We start from the raw sequence: 18,171 nt of genomic DNA, 5'->3' as shown, positions 1-18,171 counted from the left end.
GTGGTTCTGCCCCTTACCGAATCATATTCCAAGGATGGTGTTCACAAGGCTCCAAGGCATTGAATCGCTAAAGGAAATAGAACACAAGAAAAAGATAGCACTTACCAAGCATACCCTTTCCCCTAGAATAGGTCTACCTGGCTCAGTGGCATAACGATACTTGAGGGGGCCCCCTGCAATGTACATGGAGGGGGGCCCCCAACACTCCGGACCCCAAGCCCCGCCCTGACCCTCAGTGGACTCAGACCCTTATCCGTCAGCCAGACCCCAGGCCTAGCCCCGCCCTGACCCTCACTGGACTCAGACCCTCATCTCTCAGCCAGACCCCGACCTCCGCCCTGACCTTCACTGGACTCGGACCTTCATCCCTCAGACTCCAGGCCTAGCCTCGCCCTGACCCTCATTGGACTCAGACCCCTCATCCATCAGCCAGACCCCAGGCCCCGCCCTGACATGCTAAGAGACTCAATTATCTGTTTAAACTATCTGTTCAAACACGAAAACAAAACACAAATCTTTTTTTTTTTTAAAACAGCTATAATTTGCCACGTTTGCTTGATTTTATTTTAATGCAAACGTTTTTGTAGAAAACTTCTCACCCTTTCCCGGTATTCGGTGTAATGCACAAGGAGGGCAAGAGGAGGTGTGTAACCTGATGTACTGGGCAATATATAGGCACAGAAAGCCCAGAAGGATTACCTGACATTTCAGACTCTCTTTGTTGCTCAGCTACTTGTTTCCAAACGCAGTCCATTAATTGAATTTTGAAAACCAACTTACTTGTAACCTCAGTCTAAAAGTCGACAAACTTCTTCGGAATAGGCACCTGGGCAAGGATAAATTATGCCCGCCGACCGCACAGTGATAGTCCTTCTCAGTACGGAGTCTCTGGCTCGCCGGGTCCTTGGATGCCTCACAAGTCACGCTGCACACGCACTTTTAATTGAGCTGCTCAATGCGCAGGCATTAGTCACAAGGCCCCCACCAGAATGCCCGGCCCACCCTGAAGAACGTGCAGACGTGCCTGCAGAAACAACTGCGCGCCACCGCTCACTATTTAATTATGAAGAGGCCCGGGGGTGCGCATGCGCACCAAGCAGACTTGGAGAGGCTTGTTTGCTGGCTCGCAGAGGGGCCCCCTGTTGGCCAGGCCCCCCCCCTTCAGGCTAGAGCGCGGCCCCCCCGCACCGCAGTGGCTGAGGGGGCCTGTGTTACGCCCCAGGTCGTGTGCAGTGCCAGTGTGCAGTGCACCAATTAATTTATTAAGAGGCGAGGTCGGGCGTGTTTTAAATCTTCTTTATGAAGTGAGGGAGCACGAGGCCCCCCACCCCCCGCGACGCGGGGGCCTGGTTCGTAGAAACCTCAGTAAGGGTCTTTCATATTAACGGATCTGCATAATCACACTACTTGTGCAGCCTGGAATGGCACACCTGTGTCTGAGGTCCCGGTTTTAAAGTAGGAATCCTGGCCGTTTGTGAAAAAAGTTTGCCGACAAGAAATGCAACTGTTTTGCGTGGTTTTCAACAACTGCAACCGTAAAATGTTTCTACCAAAAACAAGCACTGGCGTTGCCAATAGGTTTCGCATTTGGAAAGTTGGAGCTATTGGTTTTGTAAATGACATTTTATATTTATATATTGTTATTGACAATAATATTAATATTTAAAAAAATATATTTTTTGTTTATGTTCTTCAAAATATAAAAGTATTAATTTTGTTATTAGAAATGACAATAGTTATAAAGTTAGCAAATGTTACATCTATAGCATTAGTAAAGGTACATGTTTAGTTTTCCCCTGTCTTACATGAATTGATCTGACAAATCACTATGTTTTAACAAGAACAGAAGTGAAAACATTTAACATCTTTTTATGACATTTGTAATAAAGCTTTGAACATTGACAGAAAATATTTGAACCAGTTGTTGTTGAATGGTTGCACAGATTGATGTTGTGGTGGCACTAAGTGATGCTGTTTTGGGGACGAGTGACGCTGTGGCGTTCATTGATGCTGTTGTAGCGCATAGTGATGTTGTGGTGCCCCTGAGTGATGGTGTAGTGGTGCTGAGTGGTGCTGTGGTGGAAGTGTGCACTGCCGGCTGGTGGTGTGTGTGCCTGGTGGAAGCATGCACTGACGGCTGGTGGTGTGTGTGCCTGGTGAAAGCGTGCACTGACCCTGGTGGTGTGTGTGCCTGGTGAAAGCGTGCACCGACGGCTGGTGGTGTGTGTGTGTGACTGGTGAAAGCGTGCACTGATGGCTGGTGGTGTGTGTGTGCCTGGTGAAAGCGTGCACTGACGTCTGGTGGTGTGTGCCTGGTGGAAGTGTGCACTGACAGCTGGTGGTGTTTGTGCCCAGCGAAAGCGTGCACTAATGGCTGGTGGTGTGTGTGTATGTGGCTGGTGAAAGCGTGCACTGATGGCAGGTGGTGGTGTGTGTGCCTGGTGAAAGCGTGCACTGACGGCTGGTGGTGTGTACCTGGTGGAAGCGTGCACTGACAGCTGTGCACTGACGGCTGGTGGTGTGTGCCTGGTGGAAGCGTGCACTGACGGCTGGTGGTGTTTGTGCCCGGTGAAAGTGTGCACTGACAGCTGGTGGTGTTTGTGCCCGGTGAAAGCATGCACTGACGACTAATGGTGTCTGTGCCTGGTGAAACTGTGCATTGATGGTGTGGTTGTGCGTGTGGTTGCATTTGGAAAGTTGGAGCTATTGGTTTTGTAAATGACATTTTATATTTATATATTGTTCTTGAAAATAATATTAATATTTAAAAAAATAAATTTTTTGTCTATGTTCTTCAAAATATAAAAGTATTAATTTTGTTATTAGAAATGCCAATAGTTATAAAGTTAGCAAATGTTACATCTATAGCATTAGTAAAGGTACATGTTTAGTTTTCCCCTGTCTTACATGTATTGATCTGACAAATCACTATGTTTTAACAAGAACAGAAGTGAAAACATTTAACATCTTTTTATGACATTTGTAATAAAGCTTCAAACATTGACAGAAAATATTTGAACCAGGTGTTGTTGAATGGTTGCACAGATTGATGTTGTGGTGGCACTGAGTGATGTTGTTTTGGGGACGAGTGACGCTGTGGCGTTCATTGATTCTGTTGTAGCGCATAGTAATGTTGTGGTGCCCCTGAGTGATGGTGTAAGGGTGCTGAGTGGTGCTGTGGTGGAAGTGTGCACTGCCGGCTGGTGGTGTGTGTGCCTGGTGGAAGCATGCACTGACGGCTGGTGGTGTGTGCCTGGTGAAAGCGTGCACCGACGGCTGGTGGTGTGTGTGCCTGGTGAAAGCGTGCACTGACCCTGGTGGTGTGTGCCTGGTGAAAGCGTGCACCGACGGCTGGTGGTGTGTGTGTGACTGGTGAAAGCGTGCACTGATGGCTGGTGGTGTGTGTGTGCCTGGTGAAAGCGTGCACTGATGTCTGGTGGTGTGTGCCTGGTGGAAGTGTGCACCGACAGCTGGTGGTGTTTATGCCCGGCGAAAGCGTGCACTGATGGCTGGTGGTGTGTGTGTGACTGGTGAAAGCGTGCACTGATGGCTGGTGGTGTGTGTGTGACTGGTGAAAGCGTGCACTGATGGCTGGTGGTGTGTGTGTGTGGCTGGTGAAAGCTTGCACTGATGGCTGGTGGTGTGTGTGTGTGGCTGGTGAAAGCGTGCACTGATGGCAGGTGGTGTGTGTGCCTGGTGAAAGCGTGCACTGATGGCAGGTGGTGGTGTGTGTGCTTGGTGAAAGCGTGCACTGACGGCTGGTGGTGTGTGCCTGGTGGAAGCGTGCACTGACGGCTGTGCACTGACGGCTGGTGGTGTGTGCCTGGTGGAAGCGTGCACTGACGGCTGGTGGTGTTTGTGCCCGGTGAAAGCATGCACTGACGACTAATGGTGTCTGTGCCTGGTGAAACTGTGCATTGATGGTGTGGTTGTGCGTGTGGTTGTATGTGTGGGTGTATGTTGTATGGCGTGCGTGAAACTTAAAGTACGGCCGGCCGGCCGGCCGTAAAAAAATAATTAGGTGAGGAGAAGCCCTTTGATGTGGTGTCACGGCTGCCAGCGGCCGTGAAAAAATGCAATTAGGAGAGGGGAGATTGGTGAGGAGAGTGGTGTTGAGGGGGAGAGTGGTGGTGAGAGGGGAGAGTGGTGAGAGGGGAGGAGAGAGTCAGGCCTGGAGAGAGTGAGGAGAGGGGTGAGTGAGGAGAGGGGAGAGAGAGGCGAGTGAGGAGAGAGAGAGGGATTGGAGAGGGAGTGTAGTGTTGAGTGGTGAGAGGGGAGATAGGGAGAGGGGTGAGTGAGGAGAGGGGAGAGAGGAGTGAGTGAGGAGAGAGTGGGATTTGAGAGAGGGAGGGGAGAGTGGGGAGAGGGGAGGGGAGGGGAGAAAGGGGAGTGAGTAAGGGGTGAGTGAGAAGAGAGGGAGGAGGGGAGGTTGAGGTTGAGGAGAGAGGGAAGATAGGAGGGGGAGAGGGGCTCACTTGCAACAGAAGAGCAACCTTACTCACTGGCACCAGAAATGGAACAATATTTACATACACCAGAAATTGCATATATGATCACATGCACAAGAAATGGCACTCTGATCACATGCATCAAAAACTATACAATACTGTGCAGCCTTGATAAGATATTCACCGGTGGGGAGCATGACTAGCTCAACCGCTCACACACAGCCACGGATAGTGGGACGCACATAGATCACATATTTTACTCACCCACACTCGCCTCCCCGATTGTGTAGGTCTTGCCAGAACCTTTTTGACCATAAGCGATCACGGTAGCGTTATAGCCCTGAAAGAAAGACTGCACCAGTGGTTGCACGCATGCTGAGTACACGGCCTCCTGGTCGGGGTTCTCATCCCGAAGTCTTGGTGGAAACGAAAAGTGCAGTCTGGAGCAACTCTACGGGCAGCAGCGGGCGTACACGCACAGATACCCGCACTGGACTGTCATCTGCTGGAAGCTTCAGACCCATGGCGGCGTAGTCAATAACCAAGAGAAAGAACTTTTTGCATCCCCAAGTAGAAGAGGGATGCCGGCGGGGGGGGGGGGGGGCGTGAAAGCAGACAGGAAGGGGGGGGGGTGGGATCTTGGTGCGCGTGTGTGTGTGTGTGCGCGCGCGTGTGTGTGTATGTGTGCGCGTGTGTGTGTATGTGTACGGCGGGGGAGGGGTGTCTGTGTGCGGGCGTGTATGGGTATTGACGTAATTAAATGAAAGGGATGAAGAGTAAATTGAAAAAAATTAAACAAGAAGGTTATCTGTCATGTGTTCCAGTGCCAGAGGAGTTAGACCCTAGGTGATTCAGTTAGATGGCACGGTGGCTAAACGTTGCACATCATTCCCCATAGTAGCTCACTAAGTTGGTAAAGGTGGTTGCTTAAGTTATTCTGTCAATGTAAATGTGTAGCCCTACTTATATCCTTGCAGAATGTCCCGATATCGTTTTTAAAGTCTGGTCAACGTACATAAGAAGTAGTTTAATTAGCCAGAGACACCAAGAGTGGAAAAGGGAGGCCATTGTAGTAAGGGTTGCTGCAACACTACATATAAAAAAATAATGTGGTTGTGGTATGCGACAGAAACTACTGCATCAGTGTTCTTGTGCCCCCATACTGTTTTAGATTCTTTGAGGAATTCATGCACACATAATTTATAACTGTACAGATAAACTACACTAAACATGAGCATGATCGTTTATTACAGTAGTGTTTTTGATGAAAATGACAGTATACATTTTAAAAATCAATACAAGAAAATGTTTAAAATTGAGGGCTATGTGGGCTATGTTGTTTGCATTCCTGAAAATTGACAGAATTCCAAGAGTTGAGAGCATGCTATATATAAATATTGCAACACGCGTACCAGCTGCGCCAATCAGATTGACGTTCAGTGAGAAACCCAATTAGAAGCAGAACAAGCAGCATCTGTTTTCGTGATACCACTGCCTGGCAAACTGCATGCCTAAACTACAGTTCTTTCCAAAGTACACAATGTATCATACTGGTCCTGTGTGCTGCTGGCTGCACGCATCCTGCTGCGTGAACATGTCGCAGATGCTGAAAATGGCACAGGAAGCATATTCGACGCTACAATGTGCTACACCTTAACACTTCAGAGAGCCTAGACCAGCCACTGGAGTATCTAGAGTGGCCACCAAGCGGTAAATGCCTGAGATTTACAAAGTAAAAAAAAACGTAACACTTTTACTAAGTCATGTGACGAACTCAAGCTACTCAGGAAGGTAAAGTATCAGATTAAACAATCCGGTAGTAATGCAAACCTTATATCTGCCCAATTTTGATTCTCAGTGCAAGTTTACCCATTCTAGAAAAAACAAATACATTAAAGCCAGCTTATCCAAAAGAAGCGCAAAAGACACACAGGATACAATCCATTGCGGGGGCGGGGTGCTCTTTGGCGAGGGAGGAGGAGGGAGTTAAGCACTGCAGGACTGTCGAGTCACGGCCTGCGGCCGTGAATAAGTCAGATGGCTGTGAAGCGGGGGCGGGGCAGCGCTGGGGGAGGGTGATTGATGCCGGGGCAGCGGAAGCCTTTGATGTGGCTTGGCGGCCGTGGAGAATGACTCTTACCCCAGAATGCGGGTTTTAGATTTAACAGTCTTCAACCTCCTAGCTGATAATTGTACATGTTCTCTGAACATTAAATGATTGTTGCAACCCAGCTCAGTGTATCTGCGACAATACAGTTGTAAGAACTGAAATACTGTAAATGCAAGCCCCAGTTGATGGAAATACTGACAGTCAAGAAGCGATTTAAATCTCCGACTAGGTGATTCAGTTAGATGGCACGGTGGCTAAATGTTGCACATCATTCCCCATAGTAGCTCACTAAGTTGGTAAAGGTGGTTGCTTAAGTTATTCTGTCAATGTAAATGTGTAGCCCTACTTATATCCTTGCAGAATGTCCCGATTTCGTTTTTAAAATCTGGTCAACATACATAAGAAGTAGTTTAATTAGCCAGAGACACCAAGAGTGTCTTCCGTCGACGAGCTAGGCATGTTCCCGGCTCGAGGCAGTTCATTCCAAGTGAGAGCTTCCGTCGACGAGCTAGGCATGTTCCCGACTCTCGGCAGTTCATTCCAAGTGAGAGAATCACATGAGTCCGCGAAAAACTAAAACATTCACATAATAAATCCGGATCCAAATCAAGTCCTGCAGCTCTGAATAGTGCAAATACATTATCATGTTATTGTTTTGAACGTTTGTTCATGGCGTTTCAGCATGCTTGCTGCAGTGTTATGTGTACACGCTGTATCCTCTTCACGGTCCTAAGACAGCCTGTACTTAGAAAAGTAAATCCCCAGGAATGTCGTGTAACAAAAAAAACAAGCAGGTATAAACGAGAAACAGGCCAAAAGGAGGCAAGGGGCCAGAAGAGTGAAAGAGCTGCAAGGAGGTATAATAAAAAGAGAGCCAAAATGGATCAAGGGAGCAGAAGAGGGAGGGGAATGTGAGCAGCAGGGCAGGGGGAGAAAGGAGGGGTGATTTTGCGAGGCTTCTGGCGGGGGAAGAAAGGAGGGGCAGCGGAATGCGTGCGAGGGGACGAGAAGTGTGGCAGGCAGATGCGCGGCCTGGTGGGGGGGCGGGAATCCGAGCCTGGTGGGGGCAGGTTGATTAGGGAGATGCTCGTGCTTGTGTGGTCACGTGACCCGCTTTTGTGGTCACGTGACGTCACATGCACTGGGAAGAAACCGCAGTGGTTTCACTAGTCGATCAAGCCCTTGAATTTTCGCCCATTACATTCGCAAGCGAATGATAATAGGCGAAACCTAAAAAGGAAAACGCAATCCGACGAGAAAATAGCTGGGGGAAATAAAAGCTCATCTTTTCTAACTGCTTAAAATATAATCACGGGCGTCGTTATCTAATGCACCAACACCGGGAGGCGGCCCAGCTTTATGTACCTATTATAGTTATTTTTTCTACGAAACACTGAAAAGCAAAACAACTTGATATGAAATTCTTCGAGCAAACGCATACAAATAGTTGAAATTGAAAAACAGTGCGTTCTACTTTTAAGAAAGGTAGTGCACGTTTTCAAAAGTGTCATGTGTATTACTTTCAATTTGCATGACAATACTCAAGTACATTTATTCTTTAAAACGTAAAAACCTTCAAATGTTTACCAAACATTCGGACGTGTAGCACCTGAAGTCCATTGCTAGAAATTAGGTGGATGTTATATTTTTAAATAAAAAAGGTACAACAGTAACAATAACGATTTTACCACTTCGAGGAATTAAAACATGTTGGGAGATATATTAAACACATCTCTCACTTGGTCTCCAAATACGAAGGGGTGTGTGCATAAACTAGTGCATAAGGCAAGAATGGTGCTACTGTAGTCCAGCTATGCAAGAGATTGAATAGAACTTCAAAGACAGGTGGCTTGTAGTAAGTATGGCGCAAGAGACTCAATTAAGGCAGCCACAAAAAGTTAAGTTTCGTAGCTTAGTAGAACTATCCATAAAAATTCAGGGCTCGAGTCGGGGTACCACGCGGGTGGACGACGTCCCCCCACTTATTTTACCAGGAGCTCGATAACTGGAGCAAATGGAGCCACACATTCACTCTTTGCCTCTCTGGGGCGAGATGGAAGCTCTTTCAGAACGCTGCTCACGGGCTGGCTTCTCTAATGCAATTGCATCTAAGGGGAGAGTAAGGGTAGGCAATGAGTCTGATGCTCCCAGCCAACTTTCGTGACATCACTTCCTGTCATGACGTCAGCATCCCCCCACTTCTTTTTTTAGGACTCGTGCCCTGTAAAAAGTCCAAGTGTTTTCTTTTTCTGCAAGGAAGAATAAAAAGTCATGTTTTCTCTTTAGAACAGCTGAGTATATCAACAAAGCATTGGTATTGCCAATAGGTCTCGCCTTTGGAACCTTATAAAGTGTTTAGCCTTGCAGCACATTATCCTGTGTGCTACTGTTACTTAGCGTGCCACTGGTGACGTGACGAAGCTATGTACAACAAGCACAACAAAGTGACTGCTTGTGCTGGAGGAAGATGCTTACTTTAAGAGACTTGGCCCACACGCTCTCCAACTCAATCCACCTCGCCTCGGTTTCTCACAAGCATGAACCAGTGCTACAGGTATTCACCAAATGTATTACTAAGCCTTGTTAACCATTTTCTAGTGGGATGTAAATGGACTTTTAAAGACATGTGAAATGACCTGGTGAGGCTTGAGACACTGCCCATGGAGCGCACAGCAGTTTGTGTGTGTGTGTTTTTTCCCCCTGGAAACTGCATCAGTCCGGCTGAGACACACGGGGGATGGGCTGCTAAAGCCTGCCATCGGTATATGGTATATATCATACTCCCTACATGTCAAACAACCAGAGACGGGAGCAGTCAGGGTCATGGAGGAGCAGGGACACAATACAATGGGTTGAAATAATAAAATGCAGGGAGGGGAAAAGGGAATGGGAGGAGGACGGGCAGCGTGGCAAGTTAATTACAGCACATTAGCCGTAAACATTTGAAATTGATGAGAGGTATGTGAATCAGCATCAAGGCAAATTAGCACGAAACAATCAATAACTTTAGACAGTAAATGGGGAATGGTAATGGTGCGCTTCAAGGGCGGTGGTGCCGATAATTTGAATATGTAAAGTGTGCCATTAAGCAAGGTGTCCGGTAACACAAAGCTGGAGAACAAAAAATAAAAACAAGCACCAACGGAAGTGATACAATGCCTTTCTATTCATATCACTTGAAACTATAATAATAAGCAGGAAACAATAAAAACAAGCATCATTTATATCAATAAGCATTTTATACGGGGCTTGTATCTGTAGGCTACTTTTATTAAACAGTAGCATAAAAACTGCTGTGACAGAGCCAGTGGCATGGGTATAGGCATCAAGGCAATACCCATGGCAAATTAGCACGACAGAATCAATAACATAACAGAGGCGGTACTGCCAGTAACTGTCACCATGCCGAGCAGGCGGTTAGATGCAGTAGCGTACACATTTGTTTAGGTACCCCATGCTTTAGTTCTCGGTGGGTGGGGGGCTCTGAATGCAAAGGGGGAGGGGTAGTAATGCAACAAATAAACAAGCAGCGATGAAAGGGAAACACGTTTGTACTGTTATCACTTGCAAATATACTAACCAGTAGGAAACAATAAAAACATGCCAGGCATTGGGATTAAATTATTGTAAATACCCAAAATGTGACGGGTGGGTGTGTGCCACAGGGTGATTACATGAAGTGGGAGGTCGTGCAAAGAAGCTCAACACTTACTGAGGTCACAAGAAGCTGGGAGCAGCGACAGGTGCTGAAGCTGAACAAGCAATAAAGACACAAGCAGGAGGAAATAATAAACAAGCTCAGCCTCTAAAGTGAAAGGGACTGCGCTGTAACATGAGCCAAGATAAGGAGGAATGCAGCTGGCACAATGCGCGCCGCTGCTCGCTCCAGAGACTCAAAGGCCGTGGTTGGGAACCTTTAGAGAAAAGGCGGGACATGCACCCACCTTTGGCCAATTGCGTGCTTTCATTTTTGAAAGCCACAGGCAAAGGCCACTTTCAACCTTGGGTAAGAACCTCCTGGTGGAGGCTGCATAACCTGATCGACCTGATGATTATGCACACACGTGATTAGACAGCGGAGAACCAAGATATACCGCTCAAATACCACCATACCCATCACGTGCATGAGGGTCTTTTACTTTGGGACTTTCACCCGTTCTCCTGCAGACCTAAGGTTGAGCAGGACAAGTGATCTTTTCTCCTTTGATTAGTATATAATAGCATTACAGTGCCATGTGTGTGACAGTGCCGTGTGTGTGCCCTAAAAAGTTCAAAAGCAGACCTACAGCTGCTGGCTCAGGCAGCAGGATAACTAAGCAAAATTATCACAGCTGAATGGAGGGCAAGCACTTGTTTGTGGAACCACACAACTTCTACTCAATAAAACACTACTGGCTTCTAATGTGCGTGTGGAGCCAAAACCCTCTCCTGGTAGCACTTTTGCGAGCCTTTTTATGGTCTGGCTTGATAGCACAGCTGTCGCCACACAAGTATGTGAGACTCACTAGTATAGGTGCTTTGACTCCAGCCATGTGTTGGTAGTTGTGAGTACATGTTTAGATTGGGCAGAAGTTGTGTGCTCCCACAAAAGCTTGCCCTCCACATAGTTGTGATCATATAACTAGTGGATAGGGAAAGGCTGACGAAAACAAAGGCAATTTAAGAGTATTTACTGAACAAGCATTTTACAAGCAATCCGTCAACAATTTTAAGCCAAGGCTAACGCAGCCCCCTGAGGAACCTAGGAACAATGTACTTTGTTTGAACCGAGGCAAAGGGAATTTAAGTAGGTGCAAATTTCATTTTTAGTCAAACTTTGTGCACAACTTGCTCTTCAAACAGCAATATTAACACAAATCTCATTTTAGTAGTGTTCGCATCTACAGATCTATTCAAACGCACAACCAACAGCAAATGTTCCACCTACCCGTACGAAGACTGTACCCATGTTTCATCTGACATAGCTACAGTCAGACAAATCCAGAAAATTAACTATTCTAATATTTCTATGTAGATTAATCGGCCTCTGCCCACTACAGGGGTTTGCATGCAATGTGCAAGCAGTCAGGGAGAAAACCTATGTCAACTAAGCATTAAGTTTGCAATTTTGAGACCGCTGTAGGTCTGTGCCAATATCAGACACTGTTAAGTATTCATCCTTTTTGCCCCCCCCCTCCCCCCCACCGTATTTTTTGTTATACTGGGCTTGCTTTCTGTTGGCCCTGCCCCTCTCTGCAGGGTCACCCCCATACTATTTGTCTTCAGCACTCCTGGTTTTTTAACCTGTTCTTTACGGCTTTTAGGACTGTAACACTGGTTAACAATGGTAAAGTGCTTGTGCTCTCATTTAAACATGGTAAAACTGGTTTACACCCATTTGGCACATTTACTTTACTTAGAAATCCCTGGTAAAGTTGTGCTACAGGTACCCTAGGCTTGTTAAGTCAATGCTACTCGTGGGCCTGTAGTACATATTGTGGCTGACATTTCAGCTTGTGTGCGCAGTTTTAAACAGCCATTGTGATCTGGCAAAATAAACTTGTTGGAAGGTCTGAAACTCCATTTCTATTACATACAATTCACCCCTAAGGAACGCCCTAGAAAGCCCATAGATCAGGTACCATTATATTTGAAATGCTGGACATGTATTGTTTAGTTTTACATGTCCGGTGCTGAAAAACTCCTAAATTCATTTTTTACAACGGTGAGGCCGACTTCTTCCATAGGATAACACTGGGTTAACTATTACATTTGATAAGTGGTAACATTTGTTTGGGAGCAGGTAAAAAGGTCATGTTTGGCGGCTTATGAATTGTAGTTTAACCGTCTGATTTTAAGTCCCAATTCTGAAAATGCCACTTTTAGAAAGTTACCGTTTTCTTGTCCTAACAAGTAGGCGCCTGTCACCTGTTCCTGGGTCACGACTAGGTGTTGTTGGTCTCTGTGCACTCCTCTCAGACAGCCACTCAACAGCCTTTGTAGAGAGACTGGGTGTTGGCAGGATGGGTGGAGCTGTGCACAGCCCTACTTGCGTTTCAAATAAATACACTGACTCAGATCACACAAAAATTACTTCATACTAGCCTACTGTGATTGCATTCAGACTGGGACCAGGACAGGGAGGCAGGAAATTCCTGACACCTCTGTGGGGGGAAAACTCCAGAGGCTTCTCCTATTTCAAAGCTAGCACCAGGTATAAAAATGGGACCCACAGACCCATTTTCAGTGCACATCTGGATTTGTGGATACTAAAGAAGAAAGACTACCCTGCTGCCTCCTCTGGAGTCTGAGAAGGAAGATGGGACCTGCACCATTTGCTGGTCTCCTGTTCTGAGTTAAAGGGACACAAGTGCCAGAGGCCTCTTTGCAACAACCCAGCTGACCTGCTGCACTGGACCTGCCTGAGCTCTGCTGGCATGAATTCCTAACCCCCAAAAGGTGCCTCCCAGCTCCTGAACTCTTGGTGTGGCATTAAGGCTCCTCCTGAAGTTTGGGCTCTTCATGACTGTGAACAGGCCAGTTTGCACCAAGATCTTGCCACCCGCGCCAACCCAAAGTTCCAGTGAACCAGACGATACAGTGACTGTCAGTGGCCGTCGCCAATGCGAAATTCCAACTATCCACGGGCGACATGCTGCAATGATCTTGTCTTCTTCAACGAGGATGAATATCAGAGACCCTAAGTGCATTGAGAGCAATATTAAATCTCTCAAGTAAGAGTCCAGCTTGGCTCAAGCAAATGATAGAGGGGGTTCCCTCGATGGTCATTCAGATTGAGAACGGTGGCTTAAACTTGGTGTCAAAGCCTTAGTTTTCATTTTTGGGCACTAGGGCATAGGGTCGCTTGTCTCCCGTTGGGCCTGAAGAGGGCTCGAAAAGGGGAATAGGCCAAAATGCATCAGCTTGTATTTTGGTTATAGGACCAGCACAAGATGGACTTAGTTTATAACAATTAAGAGTAAGAGGCTCAGAGGAACGAATACTTGGTCTCAAACCGGTCTCCAATTTGGCTACCTCAAGGTGGATGATGTACTTAAATAGTTGGAGACACACCGCCTGGTGTTTATTAATTGGCTAATTCTTTTGATGTGATTATGTTCTTTATTTCTTATTTTTGTTTTTGTTTTTGGAATGTATGCATAAATGTACATCTTCATTTTTCTTGTGTTTTGATGAATAATGCACTCTAATAATATATGTTCTTTGAAATAAGATCTAATATTGGTAAATACATACAACTGGTCAAACTTAGATGTGTGGCCAATATTTCATTAGAATTATGCTGAACACATTGGATATCACACTAACAAATTATTTGTTATGCAAGACTGTCGATGTAAATGATTTATCCTCACGCTCCTCATTTTCTATATAACATAATAGCCCAATTGCTGTCAGGGTTATAGGTCAACCCCCTCTTATGTTTCTTGGTTCGTACTACAGCTACAATCATCCGTGACGCTCTCCATGCTCCTTGCGGTCTCCTTCACAGCGAGCTGGACGTTTCCCGCTGGACTACAGAATGTTATCTTTTAAGCAGGACTAACCTGATTACTGTATCCATGTGTGGTGCTTTGTGCTTCTAGGTGCTATATTTACCGTAAATCTTTAGAATTGCAAATCTTTGGTTTTATTGTTTTTGATGTCAAATAATTTATTAAATTAGATAAAATAAAGGTGTTACAACTTGCCTAGGGCCCCTTGGCAGATATCAAAAAGCCTGTACACGCAGATCTTTGCACAGCATATGGTTTGATGGATAACTTTTAGCACAGACTGAAAACGGTCTGATTTTGCTTTTGCCTTCTGAACAACTACCACAGCAGCTGAAAGCACTGCATGTACTCTGGTTTCCACAGAATAATTGGAGGACTGAAATATTGGGACGTTTTTATAATAGTCTGTCACAAATCTTTAGCTACAATTAACACAGCAGAGAAGTATGAATGTGGTTCAATTGTTGACTGTATGTAGCATGTGCTCTGTGTAAAAAGACTGCCCTCATTCACAAAATGTGCCATTCTTCTTTATCGGGCTTGGTAATGGACACCCCGTGCAACTAAAGCCTGGGGTGGAGCAAAGGGAAGGGGAAGACAATACAAACACAAAATAGCGGTTTCACCAAAGAATGTGCATTTTGTGAAGGTTAAAACTAGCTCAGGTGTATCCGTGGTACTATTTTATTCTTTGACCTCCTAGCCAGGATTAAAAACATGAAGGATAGTGGTGAAAGGAGAAAATGAGGTTCAGTTCACCCCTCCTTTGTGCAAAATTGTTGACATGTCTCTGCCAATTTTACTGCGTCCTCAGTGTTGTGTCACTATGGCATTCATAAGGACCATCTGGATCCCCTTCAAGAACCCTCCAGTCCTATTTTGGATTTTATTGGATAGTTCCCTAATAACAATAGTTTGTGTAAACTCACACTCCTTAAGGATCGATTTCCATCAGTAAGTGAACTCGAAATGGCATAGGAGTAGGAGCGGCTCCCTGTAGTCACACATTTATCGAGGTGAGACTACTGCCCGGCATTGCCCTCCTCACGCCATGAAGGTTGGGCAGGGAGTGAGTTACACAAACACTTTACAAAATACTGGACATGAAATTAACAATTGAACCATAGTACACATACCTTCCTTTCTGCTGTGTGAATTGTGGTTTGACTGGGGAGGTCGGGGTAGGAAGGTAACCTATCCCCTCAGTGGATTGAAGGGACAAATGTTTAGCTGTCTGCCAGATTGAGGGGACAAATGTTTAGCTGTCTGCCATGGTCACAAAAGTCTCTAAGCATAACCAACAGGTTTGAGATTGTGGGGGGTATCTTTAAGAGCAGACACTCCTGGGAATTCAAGGAGGGGTAAGCTAACAATTCCTCTGGGAGTCCATCCTAACTGCTATCATTATTCAATGTCTGAAATCTAGAAATATCAATTAGTAAGGAAGATGAAACATTCTGCAGGTAAACACTAATCCAATTCTATTATGACTGAATATTTCTAAAAACATCGCAAAGCAGAATCAGGCAAATAATAAACAGAGAAGTGTAAATCAGTCTTGAACAAAAAAAAGCTAAAATATGGGCGGCACATTTAAATAGCCAAATCCAAATTTTCAGATTATAAAAAACTTTATTTACAGAAATGCAGGAAACAAAGAAGATGTAACAAGTATGCGAATGTCCAAGATTAAGATGTGCTTTAGAAAAACTGCATTTGTTTGAACTGCAGTCTTACAAGTGGAACTTCCTTCGGTTGGAGTCCATTTCATGTCTCTGAAATAGAAGGAAGAAAAAAATTGATTAAAAAAAAAAAAATTCGGACTCTTACTGTAGTATAGCATTTTATAACCTGTTGACTTCTGTGGACCCCACTGAATCATTACTGCTAACTGAGAACCCCCTGCCTACGATTTAAAGCTCAAAACAATACACCAAAATTAAAAAACAAATATACAGACAGATGCTCAAACATTGAAATATTTTGTTTAATTTACATTCATATTTATAGATAAAACATTTGCTTCTTTATCCGTATCCTTAAATATTTTTAATATTATTCAATTTCCTAGTCATGGACCCCCTGAGAAGGCCTCAGGTGTCCTTGGATTACAGGTGAAGAATCACTGGTCCAGTACATATAATTGTACAAAAGTGGAAAGAGATGGGGTACCTAAAGGCAGTCACACACAGTTCAATAATATTTAATGGATTTTTAGTTAGTGATTTAAAGTATTAATCGACTCTACCCAAGATTGTGGACTTCAGAAAGAAGCAAAAGAAATAATTCCAAAGGATGATTGCTGGCAACTCTATACTTCTATGTATCATACTTTTTTTAAAATCTCAATATAGTTTTTTTATAACCAATTTGCTGCTAACCAGTTTCCCTTAAGAACACCAGGGGTCTGTTTTTAATAGCTGGGGCAGGTCTCACTGGCGGGTACTGAAAAACATGTGATACCCAAAGCATTAACTGATATGTGACTAAAATGATTTTTTTCCTTGTGTTTAGACCATATATCGATTCATGAGGTAAATTCCATTATATCAAAAATAAGTTTGAAGAAAAGGTACACATTTGTGTAGGTACACTGGTTATTTGTGCAACTCAGAATTTGAAATTTCCGATATCTGTTGATTTTGAAGGTGTTTTACAAAATGTTTTTTTTTTTGCACCACTTACATTTGGAAGCAATACATGTTGAAGAATTCAATGAACAACAAATGTTCTATAATTTTGTGTTCCTACATTTGCCCAAATGAAAAACAATAACCTACGTTTTGTCAAATGTGGCTTGCTTGGGCTTAGAGAAACACAGACGTTTAGACGTTTGAACTGAAATGTTAGATATATATATATATATATATAAATAAATACAAACATACATACACACACACACATTCATATAATTCATATATTCCTCTTTGTTCACATGACTAAACCAAGACAGTTTGAGTGATGCCATTTTTACAGAATAGCAGCAATGTTTTATTGTGCTGATGTTAGGATGAGGTTAGCGCTGCCATTAACATTCCTTATGAACTGGGGAGCTTGCGCATTCCAGCATAATACCATACTTGTATTGAAAACATGTATTCAGGGGTACAATTTGTCTTTTCAAGATTCAGTTTATACCCAGTTATATTTGTGAACAGTTGGATTTCTTTTGGGGATTTCACATTTAAACTTCTCCATTAGATCTCAGCAGTAATATATCATCTGTGTAGGCTGAGAGTTTCATTTAATGATTATTAAATGGCTATTGATTGGAATCTTCAACAATAAGGTTCTATTGTTAAAATGAAGATTAATGTCCATAGCGTCTTTACTGGGATTATGCCTAAATGTAAGTAGTGAGATATGGTGCCTATAGAGCATGGTGATGCTTTAGGCTAGGTATAGGGGTTCTGTACAATGTGAAGAAATTTTGGAGGTAGGCCATGGCAAGTGAGGGCAAACACAGAAAAGGCTATTACAGCCTGTAAAGGGGGCTCTCAGTGGCTCACCAAACCTCATCTGTTTTGTCAGGCAGTGAATGTTGGGAAACAATCTGGTATTAGATGATGCTAGTCCACTCATGACGAACACTCTCTGGTCAACTTTAACCCCTTGCCTGCGGGGCTGATTCCCCCGTTGTGCTGGGGGGAGGGGGCGCGCACCGCTCCTGTGCTCGTGACAAGCTCAGCTCGTCATGAGCCACGGTGGTCGTGTGCTCATGACGAGCTAAGCTCGTCACGGCCACACCCGTTTCTGTAGAACGCTCGCACAGCAGGGGAATTAGCCCCGCGTGTGAGTATTCTAACGGTCATGACGAGCTCAGCACGTCATGACCATTGGAGGGGTTAATTAAAGAAGAGATTTACGTTTCCAATCTAGGTGTGAATATTTCTGACATTATTTTCCTAACTTTCATTGAATAAAAGTAGGGGGATCACTTCAGAAAGAGAATCGTGAACCTGCCTCCTAGAACAGTTCTAAAGGAAACATCGTGAATGTAATTTTGTTAAGGAACATATTTTGTTGAGTTTGTTTTTTAACATCACCCACAATTTAAGAATGTTAAGAGCACGGTGGAGATTTTGACTCCTGTGAATTCAAATTCTGATAACGGAGT

At 44.5% G+C, this 18,171-nt stretch overlaps 1 protein-coding gene across 2 annotated transcripts in view; it reads right to left on the bottom strand.

Moving 5' to 3' along the window:
* Positions 1 to 15,666: 15,666 nt before the first annotated feature.
* The window catches only part of RPF1 (ribosome production factor 1 homolog), an 88,591-nt gene continuing 86,086 nt past the window's right edge, over positions 15,667 to 18,171 (bottom strand). For both annotated transcript variants that reach the window (XM_086954304.1, XM_086954301.1), the window contains one exon: positions 15,667 to 15,829. In XM_086954304.1, the coding sequence (XP_086810430.1) occupies positions 15,788 to 15,829 (42 nt within the window). In that variant the 3' untranslated portion in view covers positions 15,667 to 15,787. The remainder of the gene's footprint in view (positions 15,830 to 18,171) is intronic.

Source organism: Lissotriton vulgaris, chromosome 1_1, assembly GCF_964263255.1.
Source record: "Lissotriton vulgaris chromosome 1_1, aLisVul1.2, whole genome shotgun sequence".
Classification (NCBI taxonomy): domain Eukaryota; kingdom Metazoa; phylum Chordata; class Amphibia; order Caudata; family Salamandridae; genus Lissotriton; species Lissotriton vulgaris.
The sequence above is the reverse complement of the archived record's forward strand: the minus strand, read 5'-3'. Positions and strand labels throughout refer to the sequence as shown.